The sequence below is a fragment of the Capra hircus genome, chromosome 11 (genome assembly GCF_001704415.2).
Source record: "Capra hircus breed San Clemente chromosome 11, ASM170441v1, whole genome shotgun sequence".
Taxonomy (NCBI): domain Eukaryota; kingdom Metazoa; phylum Chordata; class Mammalia; order Artiodactyla; family Bovidae; genus Capra; species Capra hircus.
The window spans coordinates 9,847,448-9,868,109 of NC_030818.1; the positions used below are offsets into that span (position 1 = coordinate 9,847,448).

Below are 20,662 nucleotides of genomic sequence, written 5' to 3' on the forward strand. Positions count from 1 at the left end.
CAGAAGTCTAGGACCAGATAGCTTCACAGGAGAGTCTACCAAACATTTAGAGAAGAGTTAACACCTATGCTTTTCAAACTAGTTCAAAAAAATTTCAGAGGGAGAAACGCTTTCAAACTCATTCTACAAAGCAGGCATCACCCTGATACCGAAACCAGACAAAGATATCACAAAAAAATGAGAAAATTATAGGCCAATATTACTGATGAACATAGATGCAAAAATCCTCAGTAAAATAATAGCAAACTAAATTCAGTAATACATTAAAAGGCTCATACGCCATGATCAAATGGGATTCAATTCTCACAACTTAATCAATGCAATACACCAAATTCACAAATTGAAGAAAAAAACTCATATGATCATCTCATGCAGAAGAAGTTTTAACGAAAGTAAACATCTATTTGTGATAAAAACTCATCAAAAATAATAACTTAATAAATAAAATAAAAACAAAAAATAAATTATTTTTTAAAACTCATCAAAATGAATATAGAGGGAACAAATCTCAACATAATAAAGGCCATATGTGATAAGCCCACTTTTATGTGTCAGGAAAGTTTCAGGGTACAAAATTAATATACAGAAATCAATTGCATTTCTATGCACTAAGAACTATAGTAAGTCCACTACATATGAACAAGTTCAGTTCCAAGAGCATGTTCATAAGTCCACTTTATTCATTCAGAAGACATACGGATGGGCAACAGGGACATGAAAAGATGGTCAAGATTATTAATATCAGGGAAGTGCAAATTGAAATCACAATGAGATGTCACCTCACATCTGTCACTATGGCTATTATCAAAAGGACAACAATAACGTGTTGGCAAGGGTGTGGAGAAAAGGGAACCCTCATACACTGATGGTGGGAATTTAAATTGGTGCAGGCACTATGGAAACAGGCATGGAGATTCCTCGACAAATTATAAGTAGAACTACCATAGGATTCAGGAATTCCACTCCTGCATATTTGTCTGAAGAAAATGAAAACACTGATTAGAAAAGATACATGCTCTGATGAGATGGATGAAACTGGAGCCGATTATACAGAGTGAAGTAAGCCAGGAAGAAAAACACCAATACAGTATACTAACACATATATATGGAATTTAGAAAGATGGCAATGACGACCCTGTATGCAAGACAGGAAAAAAGACACAGATGTGTATAACGGACTTTTGGACTCAGAGGGAGAGGGAGAGGGTGGGATGATTTGGGAGAATGGCATTCTAACATGTATACTATCATGTAAGAATTGAATCGCCAGTCTATGTCTGACGCAGGATACAGCATGCTTGGAGCTGGTGCATGGGGATGACCCACAGAGATGTTATGGGGAGGGAGGTGGGAGAGGGGTTCATGTTTGGGAACGCATGTAAGAATTAAAGATTTTAAAATTAAAAAAATAAAAAACTAATAACATGTAAAAAATAAAAAATAGACTAATTTTTAAAAAAAGAAAAAAAAAAGAAAAGATACATGCATCTCTATGTTCACTACAGCATTATTTACAATAGCCAAGATACAGAAGCAACCCAAGAGCCCATCAATAAATGAATGGATAAAGCAGATGTGATATACCTGTGTGTACAAATATATATGCACATATATGGGGCTTCCCAGGTGGTGCTAGTGGTAAAGAACCTGTCTGCCAGTGCAGTAGATGTAAGAGACCTGGGTTTGATCCCTGGATCAGGAAGATTCCCCCTGGAGGAGGGCATGGCCACCCACTCTAGTACTCATGCCTGGAGAATCCCACGGACATAGGAGCCTGGCGGCTACAGTCCATCGGGTCGCACAGAGTCAGACACGACTAAAGCGGTTTAGCACACACACACACAATCATGCACATGTATACAACAGGATACTGCTCAGCCATTTAATTACTGAAATCTTGCCACTTGCAACCACATGGTTGCACCTAGAAAGTGTTAGGCTAAAGTGAAATGAGTCAGACAATTACAGTATTTTATGATTTCGCTTATATGTGGAATCTAAAAAACAAAATGAACAGTCAACCATAACAAAACAGAGTATAGATAGAACAAACAGGGGGTTGCCAGAGGGTGGGGGGTCGGGGTGGCAGGGAGAGGGGAGTATGGAATGAAATAAGTGAGGGGGAGTAACAGGTACAAACTTCTAGTTGCAAAATAAATTAGTTACAGGTATGAAATGTACAGTGCGGCAATATAGTCAGTAACGATTCATGGGGTCACAAAGAGTCTGACACGACTGAGCGACTGAACTGAACTGAACTGAACTATGTAATATCTTTGCACAGTGACAAAGGAACGATGCATTGTGATATTCAGTTTGAAATGTATAGAAATACCAAATCGCTATGTTGTCTAACAGGAACTAACATAATTTTAAAGGTCAATTATACTTCAAAAACACAAGGAAAAAAAACTCATAGTAAAGAGATCAGATTTGTGGTTACCAGAGACAGAGGCAGGTTGGGTTGGATGAAGGCAATCAAAAAGTACAAAATCCCAGTTATAATATAAGTAAGTACTAGGGATATAATGTACAATGTAAATAACAGTGCTATGTGTTATATATGGAAGTTGTTAAAGAGCGTAAATCCTAAGAGGTCTCATCATAAGAAAAAATGTGTTTTTAAAAAATTTTTAATTGTGTATCTATGTGAGATGATGGATATTCAGTAAATTTATTGTGGTAAGCCTTTCGTGATGTACGTAAGTTAAAGCAGTACTGGACGTCAATCACATATCTCAATAAAGTTGGAAGAAAAAGAGTGACAGTCAATGAGTGAACCCAGGAATAAGACTGGGATACCGCTGGAGTTTCATGGGGTAAGAGTAGCTTGAGGAGGTGTCGGGTTTGGCATAATATTCTCAACACAAATCCGAAACTCTACCTAAGCGCCAAAGAAGAGCTGTTAACCCTGGTGCAGCCTTGAAGACTGCCATCCCAAAGAGCAGCCTCAAGCGGACCCTGAGGAGGCGTCAGCAGCGAGCCGCCCAGCCTGAGGGGGGCGCCCTCAGAGGCGGTGGGGCACGCCGACGGCCGGAAGGGTCCGGTAGCCGGGTCTTTGCCTTCACGAAGTGGGGGTTCTCTGCAGGTGTGGGAACAGGGTAGGGGACCAAAAGCTGGGAGCCGGGTTGCGGGCAGCGCTTCGCAGGAAAGGCTTGGGCTGAGCTCGGGCCTGCCCTCACGGGGTGTCGGCAGGCAGGCCCGGTCAGCTGCCAGGGAAGCCTGCCGCCCGGAGGCCCAGGTCAGACGCGTGTCTGAAGCCGCCTGCCGCTCGCGGTTCTGACAGGGCGGGCCCAGCCGCGCCTCCTCCTCTGCTGACCCTCCCGCGCCTGGGGGCTAGGCGGCCGGTCCGGCAGGCCGCGTAGGTGCCCTGCTGACAGCCCAAGACACTTTGAGTGGGAGGGGGGCAGGAAAATATGTTAACTTCTTGTAAATCAATAGGCAACAGTGAAACCTTTGGGTCAAAGAAAAGGGGTTCGGTTTCGTTTGGTTTTTCTTACAAGGGTGGGGGAATGAAATTTGAGGGCCTACGAAAATGTTTAATTTGTTTTTCTTTTAAATGCTGCTGCTGCTAAGTCGCTTCAGTCATGTCCGACTCTGTGCGACCCCATAGACGGCAGCCCACCAGGCTCCGCCATCCCTGGGATTTTCCAGGCAAGAGTACTGGAGTGGGTTGCCATTTCCTTCTCCAATGCATAAAAGTGAAAAGTGAAAGTGAAGTCGTTCAGTCATGTCTGACTTGTAGCGATCCCATGGACTGCAGCCTACCAGGCTCCTCCGTCCCTGGGGTTTTCCAGGCAAGAGTACTGGAGTGGGTTGCCATTGCCTTGTCTGTCTTTCAAATAAGGGTTCACGAAAGCAAAGGTATTTAGGATCATGGAATTTTTAATGCAGCCTTGGGGGAGGGAGAAACATTGACTCATAACACATAAAGTGTCCAATATAGAAGTTACAGGCGCTTTTATAGGGGCTTATTAAAGGGTCCTAAGCTACAAAGACCTGAAGTTTGAGACCTAATGGATGAGTAAGGTTAAGGAGGGGACTACTCAAAAGAGAATATCCAAGGGCAGGATCCAAAGCACAGGGCCAACTGCCTTGGGGAGGTGAAGGGTGCCGGCAAGGGCAAGGAGGGTGAAGGAAGGGATTGGCGGGGTGTCTCATGGTATGAAGACAGAGAGTTGGGAGGAAGATGCCTGCAGAATTTTGGAGCCAGGGTAGAGATTGCAGATTTTGTTCCAAGTGTTATGTGGAGGCCATTGAAAGGTTTTTTGGTAAGGGAGTAACTTGATGGCTTTTGGTGGTTCAAGGCCCAGATTTAACCTGTTTACAGAAGAACATCAATAAGTGGGCATTCTTGTCAAAAGTGGAGAGTATAGGATAAGATAAGATAGGAAATAGTCAGATGCTGCTTAGAACCATGCCCATATGCATTAGATGCATTAATTTATCACGTTTAATAGAAAGCTGCCTTTTACTTCATTTAAAGAGCAGTATTGGAATTGTACAGTCTAAAAATGACTGTGGGATGGGGTGATGAATTGGGAGATTGGGATTGACATATATACACTATTGATAGTCTGTATACAGTAGATAACTATTGAGAACCTCATGTGAAGAGCAGACTCATTGGAAAAGACCCTGATGCTGGGAAAGATTGAGGGCAGGAGGAGAAGGGGGTGACCCAGGATGAGATGGTTGGATGGCATGATGGACTTAATGGGCATGAGTTAGAGCAAACTCTGGGAGATAGTGGAAGACAGGGAAGCCTGGCATACTGCAGTCCACAGGGTTGCAAAGAGTTGGACACAACTGAACAACAAGAATCTAGCACACTTGATCTAGCACACAACGGAGCGCGTCTGACTGTTTTGCAACCCCCATTGACTGTATCCCACTTGTCTCCTCTGTCCATGGGATTTCCCAGGCAAGAATATTGAGTGGGTTGCCATTTCCTTCTACAAGGAATCTTTTCAACCCAGGGATTAAACCCACACTCCTTCCTTTGTTGTTCGGTCGCTAAATTAGTCCGATTCTAACCGCATGGACTGCAGCACACCAGGCTCTGCGCAAACTCAAATCCATTAAGTCGGTGATGCCATCCAAACATCTCATCTTCTATCAACCCCGTCTCCTCCTGCCCACAATCTTCCTCAGCATCAGGGTCTTTTTCAATGAGTCAGCTCCTCACATCAGGTGGCCGAAGTATTGGAGCTTCAGTTTCAGCATCAGTCCTTCCAATGAATATTCAGGGTCGATTTTCTTGGCAGGTGGATTCTCTACCACTAAGCCACCTGGGAAGCCCATCTCTAAAAATAAAATTTAATAAAAGATGAGAGCTTTGGGGAAAATTATGAAATTATAAAATCTTTATATTCTTTTAGATTTTCTGTATGAACAATCAATCATATCATCTTGGCAAACAGTGACAGTTTTATTTCTTCTATTGCAGTCCCTTTTTTTTTTAATGTGCCATTTATTTGTCTTGCCTTATTGCTACCTTCACTACTGCGTTGAAGTGATGATAGCAGCCTCCTTGTCTTGGAAAACTTTCGGATCAACATTAAGAACTGTATTTGCTTGTTTTTATAAAACATTTTGTCAGATTATTCCTATTGTCTACTTGTTTACTGAGGTTGATTCTTTATCATGTATGAATGTTGTTTTCCTGCACCTATTGAGATGATCATATAATATTTAATCTTTCAATGTGATGAATTACAGTGACTTTTTCTAATGTTATGTCAACCTTATGTTCTTGAGATTAACCCAGCTTGGTGATGATGTGTTATTCCTTTTATATATTGATTTTTTTCAATTTGCTTAGGATTCTTACATCGAAGTTCATGGATGAGATTGTCCTATAATTTTTTTCTTATAAAAAATGATCTGATTTGGGTATCAAAAGTTATGCCAACCTACTAAAATGAGTGGTGTTCTCCTGTGCTCTGCAAGAATCTGTTTGAAATTCTTGATCTATGAGAGTAATATGGAATTCATCAGTGGAATTATGTGGTCCTGTAGTTTACTTCATGGGAACATATTTGCCTACCAATTACATCTTTTCACTGGTTATAAGCTATTTTTTTTTAATTTCTTTTTGATTTAGTGTTTGTTAAATATGGTTTCCTAGAAATTTGTCCATTTTATTAAACTTCCTGGTATAAAGTTGTTCATTATATCCTTTTGTAACCTTTTCCATGTTTGAGTATTTGTAATGATGTTCCCTTCTCATTGCTGATGTTTGTTCCAAGTTTTCATTTGTTCGCCTTTCCAAATCTGAGCCCTGGGGATAAGTGTAAGTAGCCAGTAAAGAAAAAAGGCAGGGCTGGAGAAAACAGCATGAGCAAATGCACTGAAGTTGATGGTATACTTGGTTTTATTTCAGTGAAAAACTTGAGGTAAAGAATAGCCTCCAATAAGACTGAAGATCAAATCATAAAGGGTTTTGAGTGAGTCTTGGAGGGTGAAAATGTAGTTATATTTTTCATTTTTAAGAATTACTATGTACAAAATAAACACTTTGCTAAGCTCTGATATACAGAATTGGTAATTTCTCTATCCTTGGGAAGCTCACAGTACAATGGGAGAGGCAGTCAGGGAGACAAATTATACTACAGTACAATGCCAGTAAAGAAACAAAGTTCCTGAGGGCAGATAGCTTACTTTGAGACTGTAGTTTGACTTTTTTGATTAGTTCCATTCAACATTGCTAATCATCCTCAGCCTTACATTACAGGCAAACATCTGGATACCTTGGCAGCTGTTAAGATTAGGATAGCCTAGAGACACTTGAGGAGAAGGCAACGGCAGCCCACTCCAGTATTCTTTCCTGGAAAATCCCATGGATGGAGGAGCCTGGTGGGCTGCAGTACATGAGGTCGCTGAGGGTCAGTCACGACTGAGCGACTTCACTTTCACTTTTCACTTTCATGCATTGGAGAAGGAAATGGCAACCCACTCCAGTGTTCTTGCCTGGAGAATCCCAGGGACGGGGGAGCCTGGTGGGCTGCCATCTCTGGGGTCGCACAGAGTAGGACACAACTGAATCAACTTAACAGCAGCGGCAGAGAAACCTGAATCATCACCTGGTTTGACTTCTTTCTGAGCTTAGTCTACTAGATCTGTGTTCATTGTTTCAACCTTCAGTTTTACGAAAACCAGTGATTTCTCTTTTCTTCCTTACAGGTGTAGAGACTATCTCAGTGGTGGCTACGGGTCCACCTCTGGTCTGGCTGCCATGTATCATGGGCAAATAGCTAGTAAAAGGCCCTCTAATCCCACACAGATGTACCAGCAACCTCCGAGGCTTCTCATTGTGCATATTGCTCTACCATCCTGGGCTGATGTCTGCTCCAACCTCTGTGAGGCTCTGCAGAACTTTTTCTCTCTAGCCTGCAGCTTGATGGGCCCCAGCCGCATCCCTCTCTTCAGCTTATACATTGTACAAAATCAGCACGAGTGCATCCTCCCTTTTGTGGTGAGTATATCTATACTTGTTCATTTTATCCTGAAAGCAGAGGTGAGGGTTCTGGAACAGAGATCAGTTATTATTGCTTAAAGCAGTAACTGTGCCCGCTCCCCATACCCATAACTCACAGGCAACACAGTGAGAGCCTCATATCATCCTACACACAGGGGATTTGTACTGAAGGAAGAGAACCCCAAAATTATTAATATGAGAGTGTAAATAAGCCATGTCTTGCCCCCCACCTCCACTCCTGAGAGAGAGAAATCTTGGCATTTACAGTCCTTTGGAATGTAAGCAGCTGACCTCTGTCATCCCCCTTGGAAATGTAAGCACAAGGAAATAAATCGCTAAATTTCTTCAGAAGTCTCTGGTTACTCTACCACCCTTTAACTTCTAAAACTTGTCTTTTGACCCAGGTTCTAGTTTTTTGCTCAGAAAGCCCCATCTGTGCAGAAACATGAAAATATTTTTTACACAGGACTCAGGTGAAACTCCCCCTAGTTTCAGAAGGCAAAGGATGGGCCAAGGGCAATGCTTTTACCAAGCTCCCTCACATATAGAAAACTCTTTTCCTCCTCAAACAAACTCAATTTTTTACTTCCTCCCCTTTACAAAGTTCAGAGTCTCAGGGATGGGAAAGACTTCAGTTCAGTTTAGTTCAGTTCAGTCGCTCAGTCGTGTCCGACTCTTTGCGACCCCATGAACTGCAGCACACCAGGCCTCCCTGTCCTGGAGTTCACCCAAACTCATGTCCATCAAGTCGGTGATGCCATGCAGCCATCTCATCTTCTGTCGTTCCCTTCTCCTCCTGCCCCCAATCCCTCCCAGCATCAGAGTCTTTTCCGATGAGTCAGCTCTTTGCATGAGTGGCCAAAGTACTAGAGTTTCAGCTTTAGCATCAGTCCTTCCAAAGAACACCCAGGACTGATTTCCTTTAGGATGGACTGGTTGGATCTCCTTGCAGTCCAAGGGACTCTCAAGAGTCTTCTCCAACACCACTGTTCAAAAGCATCAATTCTTCGGTGCTCAGCTTTCTTTGCAGTCCAACTCTCACATCCATACATGACCACAGGAAAAACCATAGCCTTGACTAGACGGACCTTAGTCGGCAAAGTAATGTCTCTGCTTTTGAATATGCTGTCTAGGTTGGTCATAACTTTCCTTCCAAGGAGTAAGCGTCTTTTAATTTCATGGCTGCAATCACCATCTGCAGTGATTTTGGAGCCCCAAAAAATAAAGTCTGACACTGTTTCCACTGTTTCCCTATCTATTTCCCATGAAGTGATGGGACCGGATGCCATGATCTTCATTTTCTGAGTGTTGAGCTTTAAGCCAACTTTTTCACTCTCCCCTTTCACCTTCATCAAGAGGCTTTTGAGTTCCTCTTCACTTTCTGCCATAAGGGTGGTATCATCTGCATATCGGAGGTGATTGATATTTCTCCCAGCAATCTTGATTCCAGCTTGTGCTTCTTCCAGCCCAGCGTTTCTCATGATGTACTCTGCATAGAAGTTAAATAAGCAGGGTGACAATATACAGCCTTGACATACACCTTTTCCTATTTGAAACCAGTCTATTGTTCCATGTCCAGTTCTAACTGTTGCTTCCTGACCTGCATATAGGTTTCTCAAGAGGTAGGTCAGATGGTCTGGTATTCCCATCTCTTTCAGAATTTTCCACAGTTTACTGTGATCCACACAGTCAAAGGCTTTGGCATAGTCAATAAAGCAGAAATAGATGTTTTTCTGGAACTCTCTTCCTTTCTCCATGATTCGGCAGAAAAATCTCCTGGAGAAGGGAATGGCAACCCACTCCAGTATTCTTTCATCCCCCACCCACCCAAAAGACTTCAGAGATTCTAGTAAATTCCCTTCTTTCCTAAGACAGCCTTGCTGTTGGTATAGTCAGAAAAGAACCAATGGAAAGCCAGGACTTTGATTCCTACCTAGTGTGAATAAGACCTCCTCCCACATAGTGTCCATGAAGCCACATGGTAGCCTGGACTCCCCTCAACCCATTCAACTTTAACAGGGTAACTATTTCACCCCCTCCCTATTGAGGTGGTATTGGAGGCAGCAGAGTGGAGGCCATGTGGGGAGTGGCAATGGGGCATCTTTTTGCCTCCAAGGCAGAGTGGTGTCAGTGAAAGCCTAGTGGGAAGCCAAAAGTTACAGGAGTTTCTTCCTAGTGAAATGCGTAATGGTAATGAAGCTTCTCTATTCCCAAAGTGTCACTGGGGGGCATATGAGGAACCTGAACTTCCACCCCCACCCAGAGATAACAAGACACCCTCCCTTCTGGGATATAATTAGAAACCAAATAGAGTCACACCCCAATCTGGCAATAATTATGTGGAAACCACTTCCTTCACTGGTGCAGTAACAAAAAAGTCCTGCTAAAACAGAAGATTTAAACAGGATTCATTCTTACAGCATAAAACCCAAAATGTCCAGAATACAATTAAAAAAAACTCCCATGATTATCAAGAAACAGGAAAATCTAAACTTAAAAGAGACAACAAACATTGAGATAACACAGATGTTAGAATTATCTGAAAAGGGTTTCAAAGTAGCCATCATAAAAATGTTCCAACAAGCAGTTATTAACATGCTTAAATGGAAAAATATAAAGTCTCACCAAAGAAAGAGAAATATAAAGAAAAACCAGATAGAAATTTTAGAACTGAAAAATGTAATACTCAGTTTTAAAAAACAAAAAATCTACTATAAACAGGCTCAACAGCAAAATAAGAAGTCAAAGGAACTTGAAAATAGAATAGAAATTACCCAATCTGAGTAACAGAGAGAAAAGAGACTTAAAAAATTTTACAAAGCCTCAGGGATCTGTGAGACTATAACAGAAAGCTAATATATTATCACAGTCCAAGAAGAACGAGAAAGAGGAGGGTGGGACTAGGAAAATATTTAAAGAAATAATCACTAGAAATTTCCCAAATTTGGCAAGAGTTATAAATCTAAAGATTCAAGAGGCTACAGAAATCCATTCTAAGACACATCATAATTAAAATTCTTGAAACAAAGACAAGGAAAAATTTTTGAGAGCAGGACACTGACACCTTACCTATAAGGGAGAAACAATTCAAGTAATAGATTTTTTTAAATTGGAAACTACGAAGGCCAGAGGAAGTGTCACATTTTTCAAATGCTGAAAGAAAAGAACTGCTAACGTAGAACTCTATCCAGTAAAAATATCCTTAAGGAATGATTCAGAAATCAAGATATTCTCAGACGAAGGAAAGCTAAGAGTTTGTCACCAACAGACCTACCTTATCAGAATGACTAAAGGGAGTTCTTGAAACAAAAAGGAAATTATACAGGCTCTTGGAATATCCAGAAGGAAGAAAAAATAGAAAGAATTAAAATATAGATAAATATAATAGATTTTCTACAGAATCTTCTAAATTATATTTGACAATTGAAAGAAAAATTGTAACATTGTCTGATACGGTTGTTAGTGTATATAGAGGAACTACTTAGGATAATTACATTATAAATGGGAGGATAAAAGGACTTAAGAAAATTAACGTTCTTATGCATTCAAAATGATAAAATATTGACAACAGTATACTGTGATAAAGATATATGTATGAATAATGTAACACTTAAAACAACCACTTAAAAAAATTTGTGTAAAGAGACACACTCAGAAACTCTATAGATAAGTCAAAATGGAATTTTAAGAAAATAGTCAAGTAATCCAACGGTAAAAGAAAACAGAGAAATGAAAACCTGAGGGAACAAACAGAAAGCAAAAAAAGCCCAAAAACACCTGATAGGCTGACATACCAATAATTATATTAAATGTAAACAGTTTCAATTAACCAATTGAAAGAGAGAATTCCCTGACAGTCCAGTGGTTAAGACTCTCTGCTTCCACTGCTAAGAGGTCAAGTTTGATCCCTGCTCAGGGAACTAGGATCCCCCAAGCCACTCAACGTGGCAATAAATTAAGAGATTGGTGGAAATGGAGGGATTATCCAACTGTATTCTATCTACAAGAAACCAGCTTCAAACACAATAAAAGCAGGTTGAAAGTAAAAGGATGGGGAAAGATATCCCATGGTAACAATCAGAACAGTGAACCTAATAAAATGTGGCTTCCTAGGTGGCACTAGTAGTAAAGAATCCACCTGCCAATGCAGGAGATGCTAGAGATGAGGATTTGATTGCTAGGTTGGGAAGATCCCCTGGAGTAGAAAGTGGCACTCCCTCTTTCCAGTGGCCTGGAAGATGCCATGGGTAGAGGAGCCTGGTGGGCTACAGTCCATGGGGTTGAACAAGTCAGACATGACAGCAATTGAGCACACACACACACACAATGATAAAAGAGTCGCAGAACTAGAATAAATAATCCTAAAATTTATAGGGAACCAAAGGCCTAGGATTGTCAAATCAATCCTGAAGATAAAGAACAAAACTGGAGGCATAACCATCCCCCGAGCCAAGACTTCAGAAAATATTACAAAACTACAAGAATCAAAACAGCATGGGGGCTTCTTGGTGGTCCAGTGGTTAAGACTCCACGCTTCCACTGCAGGGGCCATGGGAAGATCCTACATGCCATGTGGTGTAGACAAAAAAAAAGCATGGTACTGGCACAAAAACAGACATATGGATTAATGGAACAGAATAGACAGCTCAGGAATAAGCCCACACACCTGCAGGCAATTAATCTTTAACAAAGGAAGCAAGAATATACAATGGAGCAAAGACTGTGTCTTCAGCAAGTGGTTTTGGAAAGGCTGGACAGCCAGGTGTAAACCAATGAAGTTAGAACACTCCCTCACACCATATGTAAAAATAAACTCAAAAAAGCTTAAAGACTTAAAATATGAAGCATGGCAACATAAAACTCCTAGAAGAGAACATAGGCAAAACATTCTCCGAAGTAAATTGCAGCCATGTTTTCTTAGGTCAGTCTCCCAAAGCAAAAGAAATAAGGGCAAAAACAAACAAATGAGACCTAATCAAACTAGGAAACCATAACCAAAATGAAAAGACAACCTACAAAATGGGAGAAACTGGAAATTATGTGACTGACAAGGGCTTACTGTCCAAAATATACAAACAGCTCAATATCAAACAGTTCTATATAAAAAAAAAAATGAAAAATGGGCAAAAGACCTAAATAGACATTTCTCCAAAGAAGGCATATAGATGACGAACAAGCACAGGAAAAGATGCTCAATAATCTAATTATTAGAGAAATGCAAATACGAATGACTGTGGTGAGGTATCACCTCACACCAGTCAGAATGGCCATCATCCAAAAAATCTACAAGTAATAAATGCCTGAGAGGTTGTGGAAAAAAAGGAACCCTCCTACACTTTGGTGGGAATGTAAATTGGTTTAGCCGCTATAGAGAACAGTATGGAGGTTCTTTAAAAAACTAAAAATAGTTACCATATGATTCAGCAATCCCACTACTGTATAGCTAGGGAACTATGTTCAAGATCTTGTAATAATCAATATATATGATTCACTTTGCTATACACCTGAATCTAACACAACACTGTATATCAACTATAATTTTTTTTTAATTTCCAAAAGAAAAAAAAAGAGTCAGTCCAACAAGAAGACAGAAATCTTTTTTTTTTAATACTTATGGCTTCGTTGCGACTCATGGACTTTCTCTAGTTGCAGCAAGCGGGGACTGTTCTCTAGTTGCAGCGCCACCATTGTGGTGGCTTCTCTTGTTGTGGAGCACGGACTCAAGGCTCACAGGCTTCAGTAGCTGTGGCTCACAGGCTGTAGAATGTGGGCTCAATATGGGCTTAGTTACGTCAGGCAGAATCTTCCCAGACCAGGAATCAAACCTATGTCCCTGGCACTGGCAGGGAGATTCTTAACCATTGGACTCCCAGGAACGTCCAAGAAGACAGCAATCTTAAATCTGTACCCACTAAACAACAGAGATGCAAATGTGTATTAACTGGTGAATGACTAAACAAAATGTAAAATTCTCACTCCATAAAGCTGGAGTTTCGTACAAGCACACTGCGGACAGAGTGACAGTGATAGTGATGTTTACAGCCATATGACCCATATGACAAGTATGTTCTACTGCGCCATTTTCCTTGTGCATGTCTGTCCCATGACCACATTTGGCTGTAATATCTATCTTCTGTCTGGCAACAGGGGTGGAGAAAAGTTGAGAGTGGTCTGGAAGGGCAAACAGAAAATATCCAGCATAGGAAGCTTCTGGGAGATGAGCTTATGTCCCAAACAAAAGTAAAAGGATTTTTATTTCCTTCTTCTAGTGACTATGTTCTGTGCCTCTGGTACTCAGTACATTTGTCTCTAGGTGAATCCCTTGATCCCTTAATCACTCTATTAGGAAAGACAGACAGTTCTAGACTAAAAACCACTGACTAGTAAGTCAGGAAAGATCAGAAGTCAAAATTTCCTTCCAGAAGATCGATAAGTTCAACCATGGTCAAAAGCTCAAGAAAATCACTGAAGCAATGCCATTACCTTGTGTATCCCTGTATCCGTGCTCACACTCAGTCGTGTCTGACTCCTTTGTGACCCCATGAACTGTAGCCCGCCAGGCTCTTCTGTCCATGGGGTTTCCTACGCAAGAATACTAGAATGGGTTGCCATTTACTCCTCCAGGAATCATTTCCAACCAGGAATCAAACCCATGTCTCCTGCAGTTCCTGCATTGGCAGGTGGATTCTTTACCACTGGGCCACCTGGGAAGCTCACCTTATGTACAGAAGAGTCCAGTCTTTGTTTAAATCCATTTTCTCTGACCTATCTAAGTATCGGACATTTTCTATCTGCAGAGTTAGCTCAAAATATAAATGGAGAAAGAGAGCAGGTAGGGAGTCTTGCCTAAGTTGAACACTTCAATTTATCTCCTCATATTTGACTTATAAGTATAATAAAATAATTGTGAACTTTTCATGAGGAATCTTGGCAAAGGATTCATAATTAAAATATTAGAATTCCCTTTATATCCATTGTGCTGTTAATATAAATAAATTCTAAAATGATTAATCTCTCAAAGAGTTTCAATAGAATTCCAATATTGTGAAGATTTTATCAATTCTTTTACCTTTTTTTTGAGAGCAAAGAAGTTATTTAAATCATATAAGACCTACAATGTATTTGAAGATCAGTAGTGCTGTAATTTGGCTATTACATTTATTTTCTTATCCTTACTAGCTGATCTTCAATAGAATCATTTAAAAGTGGCAAATAATGGGAATATATTATATAAAGTAATATAAAGATAAACTCCAATACAGATAATATGTTGCTGCTGTTTAGTCACTAGGTTATGGCCAACTCTTTGCAACCCCAAGGACTGTAGTCCGGTAGGCCCCCCTGTCCATGGGATTCCCATGGCAAGAATACTGGAGTGGGTTGCCATTTCCTTCTCCAGAGGATCTTTCTGACCCGGGGATCAAACCTGTATCTCCTACATTTGAGACAGATTCTTCAGAACTGAGCCACCTTGGAAGCCCAAAGATAATATAATAAACTATAATTGAGTAGGGTGGGGAGAGTAAGAAAATGAAATGTACAAATTTTATGATTGTATAGTGGAGATTTTCATAGCTCATTAATGGATATTAATAAATAACTTACAGGAATTATAAACATGGAATTATAAATACAACCACTAGAACAAATACAAACCTTTCTAATTATGACAAGAAAAACATAATAGAGCAGACAAATTTACACAGTATAGTGATTTTTCAAAATTTATGCAAACAGTGTATACCTTAAAATAATATTACTAAAAATAACTATATCTGTCACATTAATAAATGTGTCCTAAACTTACCTGTTAAAACGTTTAAAAAGCACAGATTTGATTGCAAAACAAAATTCTGTATTCAAGAGACTGTAACAAAGTGATTCAGAAAAGTTGAAAATAAAAGGAAGGGCAAAGGTTAAGCAAATGTACCCCTACCAAAAAAAAATGAATTTAATATCAGACATCATTGAATTTGCAGCAAAAAGCACTAAACAAGACTAAGTATGGCACTATAATATCAACACAAAGCAGGGAAGAGTAGAGAATTATCAAGAGATGCATAAGAAATATATTCAATACAGAGGGCTTCCTGGAGGGGGAGTCTATTAAAAATATAACAGTTTTGAATACCAATTACCAAATAATATAGTATCAACATTTTTAAAAGAAATATAAGTATTTAAAAAATCTGCACCTTCCTGAAGTGCTCATGGAATATTCGCAAAAGTTGACAGGATATTAAGCCACAAATAAACCCCAAAACTTAGATGAATTCTAAAAACTACAAATAGATCAGTCAACATTCTCTGAACACAGTGCAATAAAACTGGAAATAAGTAACAGACACAGAGCACAAAAAGTCTCTGCCACCTGGACGTTTTTATGCTGCTTAATAACTTTTGAGTCAAAGAGGAAATTCAGGCAAAAATTGTAGTGTATCTAGAAAATAATAATAATGAAACACTACATACCAGAACATATGTGATACAAAAAAGGCAATGCTAGAGAAAAAATCATCTTTAAACTGTATATTTTATTATTTTTAATTCTATTAGTAAACAAGAAAAACTGAAATGAAGCAAGCAACTCAAGAAGAAAACAAAAAACAAGCTTAAGGAAAGCTGAAAGAAAGAAAAAATAAAGGCAAAGAGTAATGAATATGAAAATAGAAAATGGTAGAACAAATGAATAAATCTAAATTTGTTGTTTGAGGGGAAAATAGGAAATATAGATCAACCATTATTAGTTAATTTAGTTTTAGGGAAAGAGCAGTGGGAAAAGCATGTATACAAAAAATAAGGTAAAAAGAAAGTAACCGAAGATATACTTGTGTGAAATACATAATTCTCCATGAAAATATAATTACCAAAAGTGAATTCAGAAGAGATAGAAACTCACCATTTTCCATAAAAGGAATGGGAAATTTATCAAAGAACTACCCTCCCCCAAAATAAAGTACTGGAACCAAATAGTTTTACAGAGGAATAATACCAAACTTTTAAAGGACAGATCTTTACATTTTTTTAACTATTTTATACTGCAGAAAGAAATAATATCCTTCCAGATTCTTTTTATGAAAATAACATAATATTGATCTTAAAATGCAACAAATATTGCAAAGAAAGAAAAACTACAAATCCGTCTCACTCAAAATCCCAACTAAAGTATTAACAGTAGAATCCAACATATTTAAAAAATCATGTACAGGAATGCAGAGATGGTGCAATATTGAAATCTATTAATATAGTTTACTATGTTAATATATCTAAGAAAAATATGATAGTGTTTTTTCCATAAGTACTAAAAAAGGTATTTAATAAAATGCAATATCCAATCATCAAAAAAAAAAACTTAAAAAACTAGGAATGGGTGGCTATTCCCATAGTGTCTGTCTATGACAACTCAAAAACCAGATCTTACTTAATGAAAGACATTGAATATATTCCTGCTGCTGCTGCCGCTAAGTCGCTTCAGTCGTGTCCGACTCTGTGCGACCCCATAGGCAGCAGCTCACCAGGCTCCCCGATCCCTGGGATTCTCCAGGCAAGAACACTGGAGTGGGTTGCCATTTCCTTCTCCAGGCATGAAAGTGAAAAGTGAAAGTGAAGTCGCTCAGTCATGTCCGACTCTTCGCGACCCCATGGACTGCAGCCTACCAGGCTCCTCCATCCATGGGATTTTCCAGGCAAGAGTACTGGAGTGGGTTGCCATTGCCTTCTCCGGAATATATTTCTGTGTAAGTCAAATAAATTTACTATCATCACTGTTATCTAACAGTATTGGAAAGATTTTCACTGATATAATCACACACATAAAACGAAGTTAAAATATAGGAATAAGGAAATGAGGGGCTTACCTGGCAGTCCAGTGGTTAAGACTCCATGCTTCCACTTCAGGAGGTGCAAATTTGATCCCTGGTTGAGGAACTAAGACCCCAAATTCCACACGGGGTGGCTAAAAAAGAAAAAGAAAGAAGGAAGGGAAAGAGAGGGAGGGAGGCTCAAGAGGGAGTTGGTATGTGTATAGTTATGGCTGATTCGCATTGTTGTACGGCAGAAACACAACATTGTGTAACTCAATGAAACTATAAGCCATGCTGTGTAGGGCCACCCAAGATGGACAAGGTCATAATGGAGAGTTATGATCCATTGGAGGAGGGAATGGCAAACCAAAATCCAGTATTCTTAAATGAACAGTGCAAAAAAGTAGAAGGAAGCAATAAATTTGCTGGCATATTGAGCGCAACACTTTCATAGCATCGTCTTTTAGGATTTGAAATAGCTCAACTGGAATTCCATCACCTCCACTAGCTTTGTTCATAGTGATGCTTCCTAAGGCCCACTTGACTTCACATTCCAGGATGTCTGGCTCTAGGTGAGTGATCACACCATCGTGATTATCTGCATTTTGATTATAACAGGATTAGTCAGAAGATTTTCAAGAAGGAGGAACTGTCCTCAAGCAGGATACATTGTTGTTATATAATCCTTAGTACAGAGTTTAAACTGAGTTGTTTGTTGTGTAATCATCAGTTCCAGGCTTAAAGATTTAAAAAAAAAAAAAAGCATTTTATGTGACTAAGACTATGGAATGTAGAGGGAAAAAAAAAAAAGGAATGTAGAGGGGGAAAAAGTGTCTTTTCCTCCTCCTTGAGAATTCCAGACCCCTGTCTCTTCCTTGAGAGCCCCAGACCCCTTTCTCCTCCTTGGGGACCCTGGACTTCTTATCAACCTGCCTAGGAATTGACTCTCTCAATAGCAAGGTGATCAAGCAAATCAATCCTAAGGAAAATCAACTGTAAATATTAATTAGAAGGACTGATGCTGAAACTGAAGCTCCAACACTTTGGCCACCTGATGCAAAGAACTGACTCATTGGAAAAGACCCTGATGCTGTGAAAGATCAAGGGCAGAAGGAGAAATGGGTGGCAGAGGATGAGATGGTTAGATAGCATCACCGAGTCAATGGACATGAATTTGAGCAAACTCTGGGAGATAGTGAAGGACAGGGAAGCCTGGTGTGCTGCAGTCCATGCTATCACAAAGAGACATGACTGAGCGACTGAACAAGAACAAAAGTACCCTTTGTATTCTGGTTGTTATTCCAGAACAACCAGCTAGAAGTTAAAATGGCAGAAAAGTTCTCATCATAATAACCAAAGTGATCAAATAAATGCTTATGAATGAAAATAATAATAAACGTGCAAAATTTATATGAATTGAAATGCTATTGAGAAACACAAAAGAAGACTTGAACAAACGAAAAGTCATTAGTTCTTGGGAGCTCTCAGTCCAGAAAGATGTCAGTTATCTCTAAATGAATCTATAAATCCAGTGTAGCTTCCAGTAAAATTTCTAGCAGAATAGATATTTAATAATAAAATTAGAAACAAAAAACAAGAATAGCTGGAGATTCTTTCTCTCAAATATTAAACAGGTATTCAAACAATGTGACACTGGAAATTGAAAAAACAAAGCAATAGAATATAATTTAAAGTCTAGAAATAGACCCAAATATATGATGGGATTTAGTGTATAATAAAGATGCTATTTAACATTAGTTGGAAACAGTATTCAACAAACTAGGTAGTTGCGGAGAAAAATTAAGTTAGATTCACACTCACAGTTCAGTTCAGTCACTCAGTCATGTCCAACTCTTTGTGACCCCATGGACCATAGGACTCCAGGCTTCCCTGTCCATTACCAACTCCCAGACTTTTCTCAAACTCATGTCCATCAAGTCAGTAATGCCATCCAACCATCTCATCCTCTGTCGTCCCCTTCTCCTCCTATTTTCAATCTTTCCCAGTATCAGGGTCTTTTCCAACTATTTTTACTTACAGCTTATGCCTATATAAATTCCAGATGGATCAAAGATTTAAATGTAAAAATTGAAAATGTGTAAGTACTAGAACAGACTGTATCATTTGGGGTTCAATCAGGAGATAGAAACCACAGTAATTTTAAAAAGGAAAATTTAGGCCAGAAGAGGGGGGGAACTTTGTTGTGGCGACTGTTCCATTATGGATGGAGGGGATGACGGTAACCTTGTTATCAAAAAGAGGTTTGTATCTGAGGCAGAGCTAGATGAACGGCGCAAAAGGAGATAAGAATGGGAAAAAGTTCGAAAACCTGAAGATCCTGAAGAATGCCCAGAGGAGGTTTATGACCCTCGGTCTCTGTATGAAAGGCTACAAGAACAGAAAGACAGGAAGCAGCAGGAGTATGAAGAACAGTTCAAATTCAAAAACATGGTAAGAGGCTTAGACGAAGATGAGACCAACTTCCTTGATGAGGTTTCTCGGCAGCAAGAACTAATAGAAAAACAGCGAAGAGAAGAAGAACTGAAAGAACTGAAGGAACACAGAAGTAATCTCAACAAGGTTGGGATTTCTTCAGAAAACAAGAAGGAAGTGGAGAAGAAAGCTGTGAAACCCACAGAAACCAAGAACAAGTTCTCCCAGGCAAAGCTGTTGGCAGGAGCTGTGAAGCATAAGAGTTCAGAGAGTGGAAACAGTGTGAAAAGACTGAAATCGGACCCTGACCCAGATGACAAGAATCAAGAAGCCCCGTCCTGTGTGTCTCTGGGAAGCACCTCCCTGAGCAGTCCCTCCATCCACTGCCCGTCCGCGGCTGTCTCTATCGGCATCCTCCCAGGCCTGGGCGCCTACTCTGGGAGCAGTGACTCTGAGTCCAGCTCAGACAGCGAAGGCACCATCAACACCACGGGCAAGATTGTCTCCTCCATCTTCCGAACCAACACCTTCCTCGAGGCCCCCGAGCTCCTCTGTTTTTACCGCAGGGTGCTCCTCCCCACGAGTAGACTGGACAGTTTATTCTGCCTACAGGCATTACTTCCCACAGAAAACTCCTTTGCCTGCTCCTTATGCACACCGTGACATTTTTAACTGCATCTAAGAATGTGCCAGAATCCACTTGTGGCCAGACTTGTGTTTGGTTTCTCTTTCTACTCCGGTCCAGATGCCCAGACCAGTCCTGCAACCTCTGTCCGCACTGATGCAGATTTCGGCCCAGCCAAAATTTCACCAAAAACACCCTGGGAAGATAGAGCTACTCTGTGCTAATTGTTCCTGACTGTCAGTACAGGCACATCAGCTCCATCCTAACAAACAAGACTGAGGTAAAACTGGAGGCACCTTCTGCCTGTGCTTCATTGTTCCT

The 20,662-nt window shown here is 40.0% G+C and overlaps 1 protein-coding gene and 1 pseudogene across 1 annotated transcript in view; both read left to right on the forward strand.

The window, feature by feature from the left end:
- Nucleotides 7,238-20,662, forward strand: part of M1AP (meiosis 1 associated protein) — a 74,617-nt gene continuing 61,192 nt past the window's right edge. Inside the window, exon 1 of the mRNA XM_005686314.3 lies at nucleotides 7,238-7,477. Coding sequence (XP_005686371.2) covers nucleotides 7,238-7,477 — 240 coding nt within the window. The remainder of the gene's footprint in view (nucleotides 7,478-20,662) is intronic.
- On the forward strand, nucleotides 19,483-20,425 carry LOC108637130 (annotated as a pseudogene).